Source organism: Lepidochelys olivacea, assembly GCF_965140295.1.
Source record: "Lepidochelys olivacea isolate rLepOli2 genome assembly, chromosome: 11".
NCBI classification, from domain to species: domain Eukaryota; kingdom Metazoa; phylum Chordata; order Testudines; family Cheloniidae; genus Lepidochelys; species Lepidochelys olivacea.
The window spans coordinates 10,533,837-10,553,214 of NC_140421.1; the positions used below are offsets into that span (position 1 = coordinate 10,533,837).

Here is a 19,378-nt window from a genome sequence, read left to right on the forward strand (position 1 = left end):
TGATCCAGCCTATTGAAATTACGCTCCAAATACAATGATGTTGTACCTGGAACGAAACTGGCCCCAGATATGTATGTCACAAGGCTGTCTCCCTAAGAAAACCTTTAGCACTAAATCAGCATTGTAACGAAGGCCGTGCATGTCTGTCACAGCCATGACTTCCAGGAAGAAAATAATTACTTTTAGGGGAGTTATACAATGACGGTCTCAATCACCTGGTTCAGCCTGTTACTGAGCAAGTCTCATCCATTAACTTTCACAGGATTGGCTCGTTCTCTCTGTTCAGTGGAGGGGCATATAAGTTCTCCTTTAATGGTTAGCATCCAAATCCCTCAGGCAACGCGTAAAACCGTGGCCAAACCGCCTTTCATTTACAATACAAATTGTTAGAAGCAGCAACAATGGGAATGGAGTGTCCATATACCTTAGGGAGCCTTGAAATCCTTGGCCATTTGACTTTACAAAAGGGTCACGCTGGACCCCACGGTGGAAAGTACTTTTATATCCTCAAACTGGGAACTTTAACATTCTATAAATTGCCAGCAAATTTAATTTGGGAATATCTTTCATGAACAAATAGAAAAAGAGGGAAGAATTAGGTTTCCCTTGATCTGTTTTATATGTATATTCCTTTCAAGCTGTATTCTCCTACACAATCTTAAGAGAAAGGCTCTTGTGTTCTGGCCATTTAAACATTTGCCATTCAGAGGGGAGGACGGGATGATGTTTTCCAGCTATGGTTCCTTTCTCGTATTAAACCCTTCTGTATCAAACTCCTACACCTTAATACATTCACCACTCCTGAGTCAAACTTAAAGTAACAACTGAAGTGGAGGGTTTTCTTCCTAAAAGGAATAATTATACTTATGAGGCTCAGCACAAATAGAAAGAGCAGATGTTTTTACATTTAGACAGACTCAACTTTAGAACAAGCTAGTTGATCATTTTAACCTGGTTAGAAACTAAGCGATCATGAAATTCACCATGTGGAATCAGGCAGGTTTTGTGCTAGGCCAAGAAAGAGGTAGTTAGTTTAGAGCATGCTAATGAACTGCCTCCTTTTGGCATGCACCGGGGACATCCATTTCAGACAAGGATCAGCAACGCAAAGGCTGAAGGGGGAAGAGTGTCCTTAGGGGTGCAAATAAGCAATTACCCACAACTGGACCCACTTCAAACTCTAGGACTGAAGATGGAAAACACAGATTACATGAGCACGTGCCTCAGTCAGCTAGTATCACACGGCTTTGCCTGCTGAAAGTAGGGGCAGGCCATGTAGCTGTCCAAACCCTTCTGTATTCAACACTGGGTGGATTACACCTCTGCAGTCAGAGGTCAATATTGAAAATGTTTTTTTTATTTTCTTTTAAAATGTTGAAGCCAGACAGCACTTTTCAGGTGCCAACTCTATCACATGCTGTTCCAATGAGCTACTGGCTTCTAAAAACAACGAAAAATAACCACCCAATGCACTCCTACATTGTTAAATGGTTGGCAAGCAATCATTTATAAGCCACAATGGGTGAGAGGACCAAGAATTCAGAATACTGCAGCCTTTCAGCCAGTGAGACCTACAAGCGAAACATGTGGAGATAATAAAACCAACACTGAAATGTCAAGTAATATTGGAAGTTACTCCTCAGTAAACATGTGATTAATTTCTAATGAGGACAAATTAATATTTACCAAAAACAATATCCTTCGTTCCCATTGCTCCTGGCGTGAGCACTATCTATCAAGATACACACACAAATATCTTGACTCTCTCTCCCAGTGATGAAAAAAGGCATTCTGAAATGAATCAGACTAGGATATGTTTCCCTGTTGCTTTCCTTTGAAGCTGGAGTGGAATATATCAGAGCAATAAAATTTGCTTACCCTTCTGTTCTGTACACTGAACACCTCTCCAGAGGAATTTTTAGCACTCCATTATTTAAACCCACAAACAGTGACCTGTCACTATGCAGGATTTGGAGGCTCTTGATTGGTTCCTGTTGACCGTCGGGAAGAATCTGCATTTCCTCTAAATAACAACTCCTCAGGCTCCTATTAGTGGTAGAAAGTGCCTTCAAAATGGTGCCATACTCTAATGGAACAAGAAGCAAGATGCAAGTAAATCTTAGAAATATTGATTCAATTTTGTACCTAGCACAGAGACTGAAAAGATTAATGACATCCTATTTACATAAACACTTTAAGGCTTGTTTCCTCTTCTACTACTTTTTAGACATTTTTGTTATCCAGGGTAGACACTGCCGCAGCTATGTGGGTGCAATTCCCTTTCGTGTATTCAGGTGTCCTTACCAGTTTATAGCTGTGGAGCAGAGGGGCCCAGAATGATGCCACCTCAACCGTAGCAAATGGTGCACCAGGGTTGGAAATCTCTGATGTCACAGTAAGGACTGAATGGGTTTGAAGTCTAAATTATCCTTTCCCTGCTAAAAGTGGTCTTTACAGTAGGAAGATGGGATACAATGACAACAAGCAGTGTTTGTATGGAAGCTTATGCTACACTGTTGATTTATCAATTGGTGGATTGATGGATCTACGGGAGAAGTTCATCTCGGGCTGTCAAATGAGCATTTTTTTCCAAGAACAATACATGCACTTAGAACAAAAATGAGATTAGTCCATGCCTGTTATCTTTGAAGTTTGACTTATTCAAGGAATAAGTCAAACAGCAATTTTTTTGTGTCAATACCATAGTTAAATTACTCCTAGCAACAAACTTCTGCTACATACAGGAAGTTTCTATATCAATTAATAGGGCCCCAAAATACCGATCTGGATCTATACCATCATGACATTTGGGGTCAATTCCGATTTGGCCTCAAGTCCATCACTAATCTCCAGGATCCAATATGCTAAAGGTTGCCTCTAACTGCGATTCTCATCCTTTGAAAGGTTTCAGTTTCAACAAATTCCAGCCTCCAGTGACCACTACCAGTGCCCAGAGAAACATGTGTAAAAGAAAATAGATGAAGCAGCATTATGGCTTCTTCACGGATAATGGAAGGCAAAAGCAAATGAGATTAAAATCTCAGTCTTCCACTTCTGTTTCTTCTGGCATAGTAACTGGGACACATCACTTAAGGAATAAAGATGTAGAAGTGGCAAAACCATGCCATATTTCATTGTAAGTACAGTTTGCTCATCATGATCACTTCCATGCAAGCTTAAATCAGGGGGAATGTTACTAAAATATATCAAAGCTAATCACTTTCAACGTAAGTGGTGGTAAAAGTTACATAAATTATGATACAATCCTAGAAGATGGTAACTTTAGAGTGAGAGGATGACTCCATATTGCAATGTTAGTTTAATCTAACACTTACAGAGGCAATATATCTTATTATAAAGTCAACACTGTCACAATAAAGGATTCAGAGTAGCAGCCGTATTAGTCTGTATCGACAAAAAGAAAAGGAGTACTTGTGGCACCTTAAAGAGTAACAAATTTATTTGAGCATAAGCTTTCGTGAGCTGTAGCTCACGAAAAATTATGAAATGAGCTGTAGCTCACGAAAGCTTACGCTCAAATAAATTTGTTAGTCTCTAAGGTACCACAAGTACTCCTTTTCTTTTGACAATAAAGGATGAAAACATTACACCCATGAGGCTGGCCATATGCTCTGATTAATCAAAATATTTAATTTAATTTTGATCTCAAGTGTGAAAATAGGTTAAGGCAACCATTTATAATACTTTGCCTTTCTTCATCACCTTTCATCCATGGTTCTTGTGCTTTCCAGCGTGCCCTAATTGTCAGAGCATGGCAGTGGGACTCAAGAGATCTGCATTATAATCTCAGTGCTGCCACTAACTATTCGTGTGACCGTAGGAAATTGTTTGCCTCAGTTTCCCCATCTGTAATGTGATGATAATAATGCTTACCCATCTCTTGACCTCATAGGCATTTAAAAGTGCACAAGTATCATTGCAGATAGGTAAACTGTAGCACGGAGAGGTTACGTTAGCTTGCACAAGATCACACACAGCAATTTAGTTACCTAGGGCAAGCCCTTTGCCCTTCTCCACCATTGTGCCTTAGTCTGATTAGCTGATACATGTTAAAAGGAAAGTCATCTTTTGCTTCTTTTACGCATTGCAGATTTAAGGCCTCTTCTCTCAGGGTCATGCCTCAAGGTCTCTATTCTGTTTTTATCTCTTCCTTATTCAGAAAAACTAGCTTCCATGGAGCTTTGCCTACAGTAAGAACTCAATACAAACAGTAATGACCTCAGGATCAGGCTCCCATGCTGCTATGTCTCTGAATGAGGGAACTGGTCCTACTTAAACTCGAATGCTCTTACCTGTCCCGATATACATCACATGGTAGAGAGTATCCTTTCCTTGAACAATGTCAACCACCAGTTTGGAAAATCGAATGCTGTCCTGAGTGACGTACGGATCCACAGAGACCGGCTGAACCACGTCATTCATCAGGAACAAGCGCTGGGCATCCTGCAGGATCCTTTCCGTCAGGTTCTCGTTAGGACTGTTGTCATTCAGCATCCCACACTAAACAGGGATGACAGAACTTCAGCAACTGTATTTGCACTTCACACAACACAACCCTGAAGTCCTTCCTCAGGGAAAACACTCATTGACTTCACTGAGAATTTTGCCTGAGGAAAACCTTCCAGATTTGGCCCCTTACGCTAGCAGCCAGTGTTACAGGGAGCTTTGGTCACTCTTCCACCCCATAAAGTTACATGTTCATACTGGTCCATTGGCTAGCGAGACAGTATTTTATTCCTTTGTGACACCACAGAGTGAGCAAGTCTACAGATAAACTACAGGAATTCAGAACTGGGGAGAAAAAAAAGGTAAGGATGGATGAAGAAATTCAGAGGAGATAAGAAAACCCTGAACTTCTACCCAAACCCTTTCTGAGGTACTCCCAGGTCTGCCTGAAGTCTCACCCTAAAGTCCTGTAAACCTGAGATGAACTCCCCCCAAAATTACTCTTTTTGTATGAAAACACCAAGTTCACTACCTGGCCTCTTCCACGTGCATTCCTCCACTGGCTCCCCTGACTTTAAATAATCCTTGCAAAGGAGTTGGCATGCAACTTCCCTCCAACTCCTACAGCTTCACATAGGTGGCTGGTTAGCCTGTGTCTGACCATCTCAGACTTCACCTTACCTCCCACGTCCATCCAAAATGGACCTTTTGGTTAAGGCATTGGCCTCCTTGCTTCAGTTCAACAGCAGCATCAGATCTGCTACCCTGGTTACCTCATTCTGAGGCCTGAGTTGCCCTGGAATTCACTTTATATCATACTTTAATACTTATCACTTAATATTGTCAAAGCACTGTGCAAAATCATACTCCCACAGAAGCCAACGAGACGTTTGTTATTGACGTCACTGGGAACAGGACTGGAGCTGTGAGGTGGGCAAGGAGGCTTTCATTAACCCATATGAAATATGAGGAGTCTGTTAAATGTCCTGTGCCCAAAGGCACAGAAGTCAAAGGCAGAATTGGGATGAGTGCTCAGTCCTAAACTCGGTCCACTGGACTATGTTGCTCAACTGATTTACTGGTCTTAACAGATCAGGGAACTGACAAATTATGTTTTCCCAATTGGGGTCCCATTTTTGACTCTTTACTGCAACAACAAACACATTCTTCACTATGGCTGGACACAACTTTCCTTTTGTGAATCCCTGCTGAAAATCTGCAGCTAACTAAAATCTGCAACCAGAGCTGGAGGAAGTGGAGGAAATCTAGGGCAGTCAATAGGGCTGGTGCTGATGTACTTCAGCTGAAGTTCTAGCCCTTTGGTTAGTATCTTCAGCCTCTTTCCAAATACTCATGCCAAGGTTAGTGGTTTTCTGACTCAATCCTTAGAGAATACATTTTCTAATAGAGAAGTTCTTTCTATTTCATCAGTGCCTAATCCCTGGTTCCTAAAGAAATTTGGAAATCTCTCTTTTGCCACTTCCTTCTCATTCTCTCTCTGGCCCTGCATGTTCATGCTTCAGATAGTCTAACTTTTACCCACTATACCCTTTTCCCTCACAGGTCATCACTGATAGTTGGAATGTTATGGTTAGTTTTATTTCCTACTCTCATCAAGCAGAAGATAACCCTTTTGCTCTATTGGCAGCCCACATGCTGACACAGCATCCTCCCATTTTTGTTTTATTTTGTTTTGTTCTAATTTCCTGATTATCTGTGCTGTCTTGATCCTCTATATACTTCAGTAGTTCTCCTTCCTCTCTGCGAAGACTTTTTTTTTTCTGGCATCCTTCCCTCATCTTCCTTTGTGAACACTGAGTCAAGGAATTAATTTAATTTTTTTGCAATATCTGCCTCTTCTGTCACTAAATTACCCTTGTCATCTCATAAAGGCCCTTCACTGACCTCTTGTTCCTTACGTACTTGAAATATTTCCTAATCTCTTTTTGCAATCTTCCTTTCATCTGCCACGTACCTTCCTTTCCTTTTCTTATTTTTTTATCTTTTAACTCTCATATATTCGTCCTGTAACCTGTTCACTCCCCCACTGTATCTGATATTTTCCACAGCAAATAAATCTCTTTTCCAGACTCATTTTTTGCATTTTCCTGTTCACCCAGGACACAGTCCAGTGAGGTGCTGAACACCCTTGACTCTTAGAGAACCCTAATACCCTTCAAACCCAGTAGGAATGGAGGGCATTCAGCATGACCAGGCCTCCAGTTAGACCTTAGATTTTGTTTTGAGTGCACCTAGATCAGGGTGGCCAAAGTGTAGCCAATCAAGATGGAGCAATGTATGTTGGAATCTGTAATCTGCATCAACTGCAACTCTGCATTTCTATGGAGAATTAGGCACTCAATTTGGCACAAGGCCCCACTGTGCCACAGAGAGATTCACCCTGAGGGTGTGAGGAAAGATTCCTGACACACTGACACTCCCCCTGCGATTTCCACCAGTGCGGGATGACTAAGTTCTACATTGAAATACAGGCTTCATGGCAGCCCAGATAGCAGAGGCTTCTCATGGATGCTCTGAAGCAGTCATCTTCACTTGCTGAGGTTTTGTGCAGAGCTGACTGTAAAGCTGGACGGTTGCAATTTGTTCCTTTTTTGCCAATTTGCTGCAACTCAGGATCCTGGCAAATTCACAGATGCTTAGATTTTAAGGCCCAAAGGAACTATTATGATCATCTAGTCTGACTGCCTGAATAACTCAGGCCATAGTAATTCCTGCATAAGCCCATAAATTCAGGGAGAGCTAGAGCTATCTATTAGAAAGACACCCCCACAATCTTGACTGAAAGATTTAGGAGATGATTTAAGATTTCAAGTGACAGACAATCCACCACATCCCTGGGTAAGTTGTTCCAATGGTCATGTGCCTTAGTTCTAGTCTGAATTTCTCTAGCTTCAGCTTCCAGCCACTGAATCTGCAAACCATGGCTGGGAAGTCTGCATGGCTCATTTTAAGAGTCTCATTCTAGACACTCACGTACCACAGTGATGAGCATAGCAGAAATACTAACCTAGAAGCATAGGAATTCACATTCTGCAGGCCCTCTAGCCCAATATGGTCTCAAACAGAGGCCAATGCTAGCTGCTTCAAGGGATGGTGCAAGAAACCCTGCAGTGGGAAGTTATGGGATAATCTGTCCCCCAAGAAATTTTCATCCTCAGCCTTTTAATTAGAGGCTATTTTTTGCCTGTCAGCATGAGGGTTTATATCCCTTCCACAACTCTTGTTCATTTTCTAAATCTTTACTATAACAACTCTGGCTATTCTTATTCTCCATAGAAATGTTCAATCTTCTCTTGAATTCTGCGAAGTTCATAGTCTCAGTAATATCACAGAATCATAATCATAGCATTTGAGGCCAGAAGGGACCACCAGATCATCCAGTCTGACCTCCTGTATATCACAGGCCACTAAACACCACCCAGACACCCCCATATCATGGCCAACAACCAGAATTACATCAAAGCATTACAGCTCATAAGAGACTCCCCAAGCAGAGAATAGGAGGGATGAAGGAGCACCAATCCCCAAGGCTCCTGAAATTTCAGGTAATTGATTTGGTGAGCTATACCCAGATTATGTGGTAGGGAGTTCCACAGACTAAGAATATGCTGGATGAAAAAGGTTTACTTTCCCCAGATGAGAAGCTAGACCTATATATACTTTTTCCTCCTCATTCTACTTCATTTGAAAACACACAGTGATTCCTGAATTCTTCCAAAAACTGACCATGCTTTTCCCCTCTACCCACTTCAGTCTTTATCTTGAAGTATTTTGGTAAATCTAGAGCACTAAAAAGAACCCACCTCAAACCCTAATTTTCCATTACACCTCCCCGTGTGGAAAAATATAGTTCATTGACTTGTACGGCACCATGCTTCTGCCTGGAGCCCTGAATTCCATACAAATCAACTCAGTACAACGGTTCCATCAAAGAGAAATTAAAAGGGTCTGGAGTAAATTGAAGTACTGCAGTCATACCTGAAAATTAGGGATGGGGTTTATTGTTGGCAGCCATGCTGATCTTGGATTCTCCTGGTATCGGAAAGGGCCATTAAATGCCTGAGTAATGGCACTGAGGTTGAAGGCACATACTGCTGAAGCAGCTATACTGTTTCTGGAGGGGGGGGAAATCAATTTTATCATTAGAACATTGACAATTTCATCATAACAGACATCAAACTCCACGTGAATAAAACACATGTAAATTACCAGGTAAAAGTGCAGTGCTACAGATCTCGGAAGGAGGAAAAAATGCAACCAGATTAGATGACAATCTTGAGAATCAATTTTAATCTCGACTGTAAAATGTAGGATTTAAGAGCCACAAAAGCAATCCTGACATGAAGGGCCCATATTGTTCCATTTCCATGGATTATTTGGGTCCAGTGTTTTATTTATTTTTTTTACATCCCATCAATCCTCACTGATAATGAACAGACTAATTTTTAATTTCATGGTATTTGTCAGATGAAGGTGAAATTCAGTTTCTGTAGATGCCTGAAATCAATAGCTGCAAAACTATTCTAAATACACCTAGAGAGAGAATTAGCACCATGCCAGCTATTGCAACAGTTCAACATGCAAGGTCATGCCACAGAAAACGCTGTTTTCAATTACCACAGTTCACTTCTTTGCATCCCCAGCTGGGAATTGTATCTGTCTCAAGAATGCATGCCCCAAGCAGATGAATCAGTCTGTAAAACAAATGCTTCTGGACAAAGGACTATCTGGCAAGGGAACTTGTTTCAGCAACTTTACCCTACTCAGTCACCATATCCTGCAGCTCAGTGGGCCATTGCTGTTCCATTTCTGTCAGTAAGGGTATGTTTTGGCAAGGTGCGAAGCACACTCCACTTCTAACTTTAACAGGCAGTGATGTCACCCAGAACCACCCAGGAGTGGCTCCATATCTAAATAGGATGAAGCCCTAAACAATAGATATTTACTTAAGTGATGGGGCTTGTATAAGCCCAACCCGGAATTCAAACCATTCTTTTTAAAGGAAGAAGAAAAGGAGAGAAAATTAGAGAGAAAGACAACAAATTAAAAATAAAAATAGATCATTAAAGGATAGCATGATTGTCTTCGAGACTAACAAATTTATTTGAGCATAAGCTTTTGTGAGCTACAGCTCACTTCATCAGATACATGCAGTGAAAAATACAGTGGGGAGATTTTATACACACAAAGAACATGAAACAATGGGTGTTACCATACACACTGTAACAAGAGTGATCAGGTAAGGTGAGCTTTTACCAGCAGGAGACAAAAAAAACCTTTTGTAGTGATAATCAAGGTGGGCCATTTCCAGCAGTTGACAAGAATGTGTTTCATGTTCTCTGTGTATATAAAATCTCCCCACTGTATTTTCCACTGCAAGCATCCAATGAAGTGAGCTGTAGCTCACAAAAGCTTATGCTCAAATAAATTGGTTAGTCTCTAAGGTGCCACAAGTCCTCCTTTTCTTTTTGCGAATACAGACTAACACAGCTGCTATTCTGAAACATGATTGACTTGTCATGGTGGCTTTTAGATAACCCAGGGTTTGCTTGACATATTGCGCTAATTAAAGCGATCTGAAGTCTCTGAAAAGAACAATTTTTTACTAAACCAATAATTACACACACAAAAAGCCTAGCTGCACGATTCCAGGCAGGGAACCAGAGGGACAGATTCTTTCACAGCAGATTCCTTTGGAGCAACCCAATATAAAGAGAAACTTTTTTTTCCTCTACCCTTTTCCTCCCCCCACTAACTCCCCTCCCTGCACCTTCCATTCCACTGTGCAATGGAGCAGTTCACTTTGAACATGTCAAAGCAACGCAAGCCGAACCTTTCTCCACTTTTGTCTGAATGCCGCTGACGCAGTGCATGTTCACAGAAGGCAGCTCTTTAGACAAAGCTAATGATGGGTGACAAGTAAATGCCTCAAGGCACACACAAAAAGGCTAGTCTAAATAAAGCAGCATAGCTTTTCCAAATTGAATGAATTCTTATAGAGCCCTGCTAAACATTTCAGAGTCAAGTTATAGAATCATAGAATATCAGGGTTGGAAGGGACCTCAGGAGGTCATTTAGTCCAACCCCCTGCTCAAAAGCAGGACCCATCCCCAATTAAATCATCCCAGCCAGGGCTTTGTCAAGCCTGACCTTAAAAACTTCTAAGGAAGGAGATTCCACCACCTCCCTAGGCAACACATTCCAGTGTTTCACCACCCTCCTAGTGAAAAAGTTTTTCTTAATATCCAACCTAAACCTCCCCCACTGCAACTTGAGACCATTACTCCTTGTCCTGTCCTCTTCCACCACTGAGAATAGTCTAGAACCATCCTCTCTGGAACTACCTCTCAGGTAGTTGAAAGCAGCTATCAAATTCCCCCTCATTCTTCTCTTCCACAGACTAAACAATCCCAGTTCCCTCAGCCTCTCCTCATAACTCATGTGTTCTAGACCCCTAATCATTTTTGTTGCCCTTCGCTGGACTCTTTCCAATTTATCCACATCCTTCTTGTAGTGTGTGGGGCCCAAAACTGGACACAGTACTCCAGATGAGGCCTCACCAATGTCGAATAGAGGGGGAAGATCACATCCCTCGATCTGCTCGCTATGCCCCTACTTATACATCCCAAAATGCCATTGGCCTTCTTGGCAACAAGGGCACACTGCTGACTCATATCCAGCTTCTTGTCCACTGTCACCCCTAGGTCCTTTTCCACAGAACTGCTGCCTAGCCATTCGGTCCCTAGTCTGTAGCTGTGCATTGGGTAAGTTCCTTTGCTCTGCTGAAGATGAGTGAGAAGAAGTGAATATCAGATACTCTCCATGAAATTATCCCACCTCCAGGGCAGTGCTGTTTCACCCTGACTATCTAAAGTTTGATCCCAATCTTAAATCACTGACATTAATTTCTCTATACAGTTCTTTATTTCTGGGTGATGCATGGGCCAAGGGTATCTACCCCCTTCATTCACATCCAGTACCAGTGGTGACGATTAACCAGGCTGTTTGGAAAATGATTTAGTTCAAAGAGCTTTTAAATGTGATCTCAATGACCTTATAGAAAAAACTTTAATAACAACTGTTTAAATATTTCAGAAGCTACTTCCCTAAATAACCATCTTTTCTGCTGACTTAGCTCAATATTACACAACGAGTAATAAATCTGTTTGTCATGGATTTTTCACAATGAAGTATGATATAAGCCAATCATCTTTTGTTGGGAAATGGCCCCGATACCATTAAACACGAGTTTTCAAAAAGTAATAATACTTTTAAACAAAAATCATGTATCTTCAGTCTACGAGCAGAACAGTGGATAAATACACAGACTGGAGCATAAATCAGCCTTATTTTGCATGCAGAACACATATAGCAAGATATAAATCCTGATGGAAGTTAAAAGAATAATTATCATTATTTCTCTAGTCAGATAACAAATTGGAACATTTTCCTCTTTGAATTCTTGAAAGAACATTCTGTCAGAGCCACAAAAAACACTACTTGTTCTAACTTCAGCTATTGTCAATAATAACGCATCTAGTCAATTACACCAGCGTTATATAATACATTGTTCTCAGCAGGTGAAGGAGCGAAGGATGAACCAAGTGTGGGGGTGGGCCCTTTAAAGCCATGGAGTAACAAAAGTGTCTAACTGTATCCCGTATAGGGATTGGGGGATACCCATTACATTCTGTGTTGCTTGCAAATAATGGGAGAAGTGATGCTACAGACCCAGCAGGAGAGTATCCTATCCAACCCATGCCACCCAATACCTTCTCCCAGTAGATTCTAAGTATACCAGTTGTTAATTATAAAAATGTATTTTTTTTTAAATTATCATTTCAAACGTTTTGGTGACAAATGGATGGATGGATAAAAACCCTCAACGTCTTCATTGCAAACTGCTCAGCCACTTTTGGTAACATAAGCACTGTCTTCTATCTTAACCCAAAGCTCTAGCCAAGTTTCTTTATAGGGTCAGAATGTTTGGCTAACTTCCTTTAAGCATTAATTCTAGAGAGTGTTTTATTCAAAGTTCAGATCTGGGTCAGATTTTCTCCAAAGTCCATAGGATGTTTGGATCTGGGTTTGTGGTTCAGGCCCATTGCCCAATTATATTTTCTTTTTTAAGCTCTGCACTGGCTAGTTCCTGGCTGATTTTGGCAGTGAACATGCAGAAATAGCACTAGATAGATAGATAGATAGATAGATAGATAGATAGATAGATAGATAGATAGATAGATAGATAGATAGATAGATAGATAAGTACAGCCTACCACCCTCCCTCCCTCTGGGCGTTTATAGAGTATGGGTGAAAGCCTGGACCCATTGACTTCAATGGCAAAACTCCCACTGCCTTCAATGGAGCCAGGATTTCACCTCTAGGGCTGCAATATCTAAGTACTGTATGTGGATAACAAAAAGCACAAAGTAGTGTGTTGCTTTGAGAGAAGTTGGCTCTCTGTCCCAAACTCAGTGTCAGTGGAGCCCATGTTAAGACAGCATGACTCTTTACAGTCTGCCTCTAGTTCCTGTAGAGAGGTTAATGAGTTTGCTGCAGCCTCTGACGGCTTGTCTACGCTACAAGCCAGATCAGCGGGGAGTCATTGATCCAGCAGGGGTCGATTTATCGCGTCTAGCATAGACGCGATAAATCGACTGCTGAACACTCTCCCATTGACTCTGATACTCCACCAGAATGAGAAGCAAAAGCGCAGTCGACGGAAAAGTGTCAGCTGTCGACTCACTGCAGTGAAGACACTGCGGTAAGTAGATGGAAGTACGTCGCCTTCAGCTATGCTATTCACATAGCGGAAGTTGTGTATCTTAGATTGATCCCCCCGCAATAGTGTAGACAAGCCCTGAGTGAAAGAATCAGGTTCTTTAGCTCAAAAAGCAGAGGTTCATGTGTTTAGATCAAGGGTTCCCAAGCTCAATTTCTGCCACTGCCAGCACCGCAGAAGCATCACTGTACATAAGCAAGATCTCTATTTGAGTGTGATGCCAAGTCTCTGTCCTGCATGGGCTATTATTTGGGACCAACCCTTTATTCACATTGAGCAGTATCCTATGCCACGAGTAGCCCCACAGAAGTCAGCTACACGAATTAGGCACAAGTGTCACATCTTGTACAATAATTAATTTGATTTTCATCTTCTCCTTTATAATTCAGTCTAATGTAAATTCTAGAGAGTATTACTGTGACCTCATAATGGACATGCTGGTAGCAGTGAGAAATTGTTCTCATCTGAGCAAGGGGGGTCTGGAGAAGACTTGTTTACACTCATCTAACTTAAAGTAAATAAAAATCTAAACAATTTAATATATTTTTTTTAAAACTTAGCTCTTCTCCTCTGACTCTGTCCTCAGGATTCTCACACATGCACACCCAAAATCATCCCAATGCAACTTCCTTGAAAATGATCACAACAAACAACAGAAAGGTGATATGACAATCTCCAGTTGTGTCTTTATGTCCCTCTATTTTATAGTTCATGCTTCTCCCTCAAAGTTCTAAAGGTTACTTTGCCTCTAAAAGATCTTTCAGAATGATTGACTGGAATTGACAGTAAGAAAGGAAAATATGTCGGTTTCATTGTGCTGGGGGTTGGGGAGGGAAAGTGGGGCCTAAACATAACTGAAAGAATCACAACTCACACATTGGTAGTGAAGACTCCATAGATCAAGTCTTGCTCAGGAAGATAGAAGGTGCTTTGCAGTTCATTATAATAGAATGGGATTTCTCCAGAGCGGGAGCAGTTCAGCCTGGCCTTCATAAAAGTCGTCCACGTGTCCTCCAGCAAAAATCTCCCCCCAATGTCGTTTTTGCAAACTCTGGCCACGCGGGAATAGACAGTTTTCCCACAATCATGTTCCACCGCATTCTCACGGAAAAAGAAGTAGGTGAACAAACCAATGTCATAGGCAGCAATAAAGTTGGGCTCTGTAAAACAGATGCACAATGAGATTTACCCAGCTCAGAAACTGAACGGTGCTCATTGAACTGCCCTGTGCATTGCACTGTTAGACTATAGGGGACACTGAGTTGGCAGAGGGCACCTGAGCAGTGGATCTGAGAATAACGACATATGGATGTGTAGCTCCCATTCAGTTCCTCAGTTCCAACCCTGGTGATGCAAATACTGGGCCCAATCCTTTCACCATTGCTATCAGTGGCATAGCTACCACTGATTTTAGTGCAAGCGGAGTTGCAAGCGGACATACTCTGTGTGTATATATATATAGAGAGAGCGCAAACGAGCACACTCATGTGTACTTGTATTCACTCTACAATACAAGCCACCCAACCCCTTTTCATTACTGAGTCACACCTTATGGTGTTAGATATGTTGTTTGCATCACCTCCTAATTCTCTAACTGCTGTATTGAAACATTCAGCCTATTCTCCTAATGCAATGACATCTGGCTTCTATCATGAGCCTTCTTCCAGTTCATAGGCACGAAAAGATTTTCTCATGTTTGTAAAACAAACCACACCAAAACTGATAGTATCAAAACAAGCATTTTAGTTCTCCCCCTACAAGAATTTAAGAGACTCTGGAAGACGTTTGAAGCGTTCATTTTAATCAGACACTACACAAAGTTTTTAAGTGTATACTCATTCATGCCAACAGACTTTGTAACAAAGGAAAAAGTTTGGCCAATGAACAATATTTGACTGGAGGGGGGAAAAAACAGTTGATTTTACAGGCTGCTTTTATGATGCTTATGCTTATGTAACGCTCAAAGGAGGAAGAAAAATGTACAGGAATTCCTTTAATGCTACAGCCCAGGAGCAAGGAGGAGAACAGAGCGTGCACAGGGAGCTCTGGTGAAGCTCCAAGGCAGATTTAAGCTGGGAGGTAGCAGATGATAAAGTAGGAGAGGGCACCACAGAATAGCTCCAATCAGACTATCACAGATAAAGCTATATAGATTTTTAAGGCCCAAAGGACCATTATGATAGCCTAATCTGATCTTCTACATAACACAGGCCACAGAATTTCCCCCTGTGGGTCCTGCATCAAGCCCAGTAATTTTTGGTTGAACTAGATCATATCTTTTAGAAAGGCACCTAATCCCCACAGAGCAATTTCCTGAGATTTCAAATCCTCCACCTTCCTTGGTAACTCATTCCAATGGCTAATTACCCCCATTGTTAAAAACAGGCACCTTATTTTCAGTTTGAAATTGTCTAGCTTCAGCTTCCAGCCTTTGATCTTATTATAGCTTTGTGTGCTATGTCAAAAAGCCCTTTTTTTAATCAGGTATTTTCTGCCCATGCCTGTACTTATGCTGCACAGTCACGTCACCTTTTAACCCTCTTTTGAGTAAGGTAAATAGATTATGCTCATTAAGTCTCTCACTGCAAGACAGGTTTTCCAGACCTCAAATCATTCTTGCGGCTCTTCACTGAACCCTTTCCAATTTTTCAACATCCTTTTTGAAATGAGGACACCAGAACAGGACACAATATTCTGATAATGGTCTCACCAGTGCTGCATACAGAGGTAATACTGCCTTCATACTCCTACTCAATATCTCCCCATTTATATATCTGAGGTTTGCATTAGCTCCTTTAGCTATAGCATTGGATTGGCAGCTCAGCTTTGCTGTACTCTTCTTTAAACTCTCTCTTCAGATTTTCTTTCCTTCTCCTGGATTTTTCTCTATTTGTCTGTTTGTGAAAACAGACATACAGGAGAAATGCTGGGACTTGCCTCCTATTGGAAAGACAATGCCATAGTCCACCACCTTCTTCCTGTAGGCACTGCTTCACACAATATCCTACAACCCTGTAGCAGCCCAGATAAGCCTCACCAGGATCTGGAGAGTGGACGTGAGCACTGCCCATAAGGTTTCAGCCAAAGCCCACTGACCTGAATGGTTTGTGGATCAGGTCCCACTAATCAAGGGACATAGCAGATTCTCCATCACTTACATCTTTCAGTCAGATTGGGTCTCTTTCTAATAGTTCTGTTCTTGCTCAACCAGGGCTCGATGCAGGAATTACTGGATGAATTTTTATGACCTGGGTTACACAGGAGGTCAGACTAGATCATTATAATGATCCCTTCTGACCTTAACATCTAGGAATGTATAATAGAGTGGAGGTTTATGTTGACTTAGTTTCTCCTAATTTTGGGCCTCATCTTGCATTGATGCCATGCACCTTCAACCTCTACTGAAGTTGTGGGAGTTGTGGGTACTCAGCAACTTGCAGAATTTGGCCAATTACATGACAACATATGTAAGCCACAGCTGCTCTCCAATTCTGTGACTGGCATCCAGTGGTAAAATATCTTTTTCATGTTCAAAAAGAACACTTTGACACCTTGAGACTACATACCCAGCAACCTGTCTCTGTAAAAAGTACTCTCTAAACCACATTCTCTGAATTGTATTAAGTTCTCTGAAATCCCCTGTCAATTCTGAATTCTAGTGTGAAATGCGGGAGAGGGAGCTGATTTACAAGCCTATCCTGTTGCTTTCAATACACCTATTGCTTAGGTTTGACCAATGGGACTTTACCATTAAGCCATTTGGAGTTGTATTGTGCAGTCCGAAGTGGGGGAACATTTCCAAGGCTGCGGTAAATAGCAGGATCCCGTCCAGAGAAATCAATTACAGTCGCAGCATAGAGTTCTCCCCGTGATGTAATCACAGCTGTCGAGTTGTGCCGAGGGTCATATGGGCATCTAGCCACTCCATTTATTTTGTCAATGGTTTTACTAAGATTTCCTACCTGTATTTAAAAGGAATGAGAAAGTGGGAATAAAGGGTTTTATAGCACAGTTGGCTTCTCTTAGCATGCACACAGAATTCAACCTTTCCTTGAGCACCAAGTAACAACCCCATGTTAAAAAAAAACAATAGGCAATTGTAAGAAAATGACATTGTGCATGATTGTAAATCAATGGTCAAATCTGCCACATGCAGAGGAATCACAGAATCATAGAATAACAGAGTTGGAAGGGACCTCTGGAGGCCATCTAGTCCAACCCCCTGCCCAGAGCAGGACCAATCCCAACTAAATCATCCCAGCCAGGGCTTTGTCAAGCCTGACCTTAAAAACTTCTAAGGAAGGGGATTCCACCACCTCCCTGGGTAACGCATTCCAGTGTTTCACCACCCTCCTAGTGAAAAAGTTTTTCCTAATATCCAACCTAAACCTCCCCCACTGCAACTTGAGACCATTACTCCTTGTCCTGTCATCTGCTATCACTGAGAACAGTCTAGATCCATCCTCTTTGGATCCACCTTTCAGGTAGTTAAAAGCAGCTATCAAATTCCCCCTCATTCTTCTCTTCCGTAGACTAAACATCCCCAGTTCCCTCAGCCTCTCCTCATAACTCATGTGTTCTAGTCCCCTAATCATTTTTGTTGCCCTTCGCTGGACTCTCTCCAATTTATCCACATCCTTCTTGTAGTGTGGGGCCCAAAACTGGACACAGTACTCCAGATGAGGCCTCACCAATGTCGAATAGAGGGGAACGATCACGTCCCTCGATCTGCTGGCAATGCCCCTACTTATACAGCCCAAAATGCCATTGGCCTTCTTGGCAACAAGGGCACACTGTTGACTCATATCCAGCTTCTCGTCCACTGTAATCCCTAGGTCCTTTTCTGCAGAACTGCTGCCGAGCCATTCAGTCCCTAGCCTGTAGCTGTGCATGGGATTCTTCCGTCCTAAGTGCAGGACTCTGCATTTGTCCTTGTTGAACCTCATCAGATTTCTTTTGGCCCAATCCTCCAATTTGTCTAGGTCCCTCTGTATCCTACCCCTACCCTCCAGCGTATCTACCACTCCTGCCAGTTTAGTGTCATCCGCAAACTTGCTGAGGGTGCAATCCACACCATCCTCCAGATCATTAATGAAGATACTGAACAAAACCGGCCTCAGGACCGACCCTTGGGGTGCTCCGCTTGATACCAGCTGCCAACTAGACATGGAGCCATTGACAAGAATCCATTGACAAGCCATTGCCAACTAGACAAGGACCTAGTGTGGTGCTTGAGCTTCAGACCTGCTGGCCCTCTGCCAAAAGGTGATGTGCACCAACCTGGGATGCCAGCAGGCGCAGCTCGCCAATGTCAATGGAGTTGTACCCACATTCATCAGCTGCCTTTTTACAGCCTCTGGATGTCTAGGCTCCGTCTGTTTCCAATTTTACATGCTGACATTTTTAAAATCACTGAAGACCTGGTCCTGCTCCTTTTCATACCCAGGAGAGCTTTGTCATTTGCTTTGGTGGAACCCTATATGAGTTGGAATACCAACAAACAGGGCCGACTCTCACTGAAAACAGCCTTTGTAGTACTAACGACACAGCTGCAGGGGCCAATCCTGATTCTGAGGGGGAATCTCTCCTGTTCGGGAGCTGCAGAAGGCCCCCATTAGTCAGTCGGTGTTCCATGCCACCCAGCTCAATTGCCACCTGGGATGATCTGTGTCCTGAGAAGGATGTCAGAGGATGGAGCATGCCCCATGCACATCCCCAACATCCTAAAACAGAGACAGCTTCCAGTTCAAGCTGACTGAGCATTCAGCTAGGGAAGAACCTTATAGAGATAACAGATGCATGTTGCCAGTCCTAGCTGTCAGCAACCGGCTTATTAGCAAGGTAAGAGCAAGAAAAAAACATGAAAGGTGTAAAGTTTCAACAGCCCTGTAATCCCTCTGACCCCAAGGCTCCCTTCACAGCTCTTCTGCCCTGCTCCCTACAAGGGGCTGGAGTGAGGACAAGTGAAAAAAACCTCTCCTCCCAAAACTAAAGGGTAGTCTGAGTCCAAGCCCCCTCCACCACAGTCAGCCTCTCACCTCACAAAGCACTACCCTACAGGGAGTATGTGACTCACAAGGCCTCAAATATTGTTTTGTAGCTGAACC

General features: G+C 42.3%; 1 protein-coding gene across 8 annotated transcripts in view; it reads right to left on the reverse strand.

Annotated features, from left to right (window-relative positions):
* The window catches only part of SEMA5B (semaphorin 5B), a 362,976-nt gene that overhangs the window by 72,461 nt on the left and 271,137 nt on the right, over positions 1-19,378 (reverse strand). For all 8 annotated transcript variants that reach the window (XM_084642529.1, XM_084642523.1, XM_084642528.1 and 5 more), the window contains 5 exons: positions 17,020-17,233; positions 14,146-14,431; positions 8,467-8,602; positions 4,314-4,521; positions 1,879-2,086 (listed from right to left, as the gene is read on the reverse strand). In XM_084642529.1, the coding sequence (XP_084498655.1) occupies positions 1,879-2,086; positions 4,314-4,521; positions 8,467-8,602; positions 14,146-14,431; positions 17,020-17,233 (1,052 nt within the window). The remainder of the gene's footprint in view (positions 1-1,878; positions 2,087-4,313; positions 4,522-8,466; positions 8,603-14,145; positions 14,432-17,019; positions 17,234-19,378) is intronic.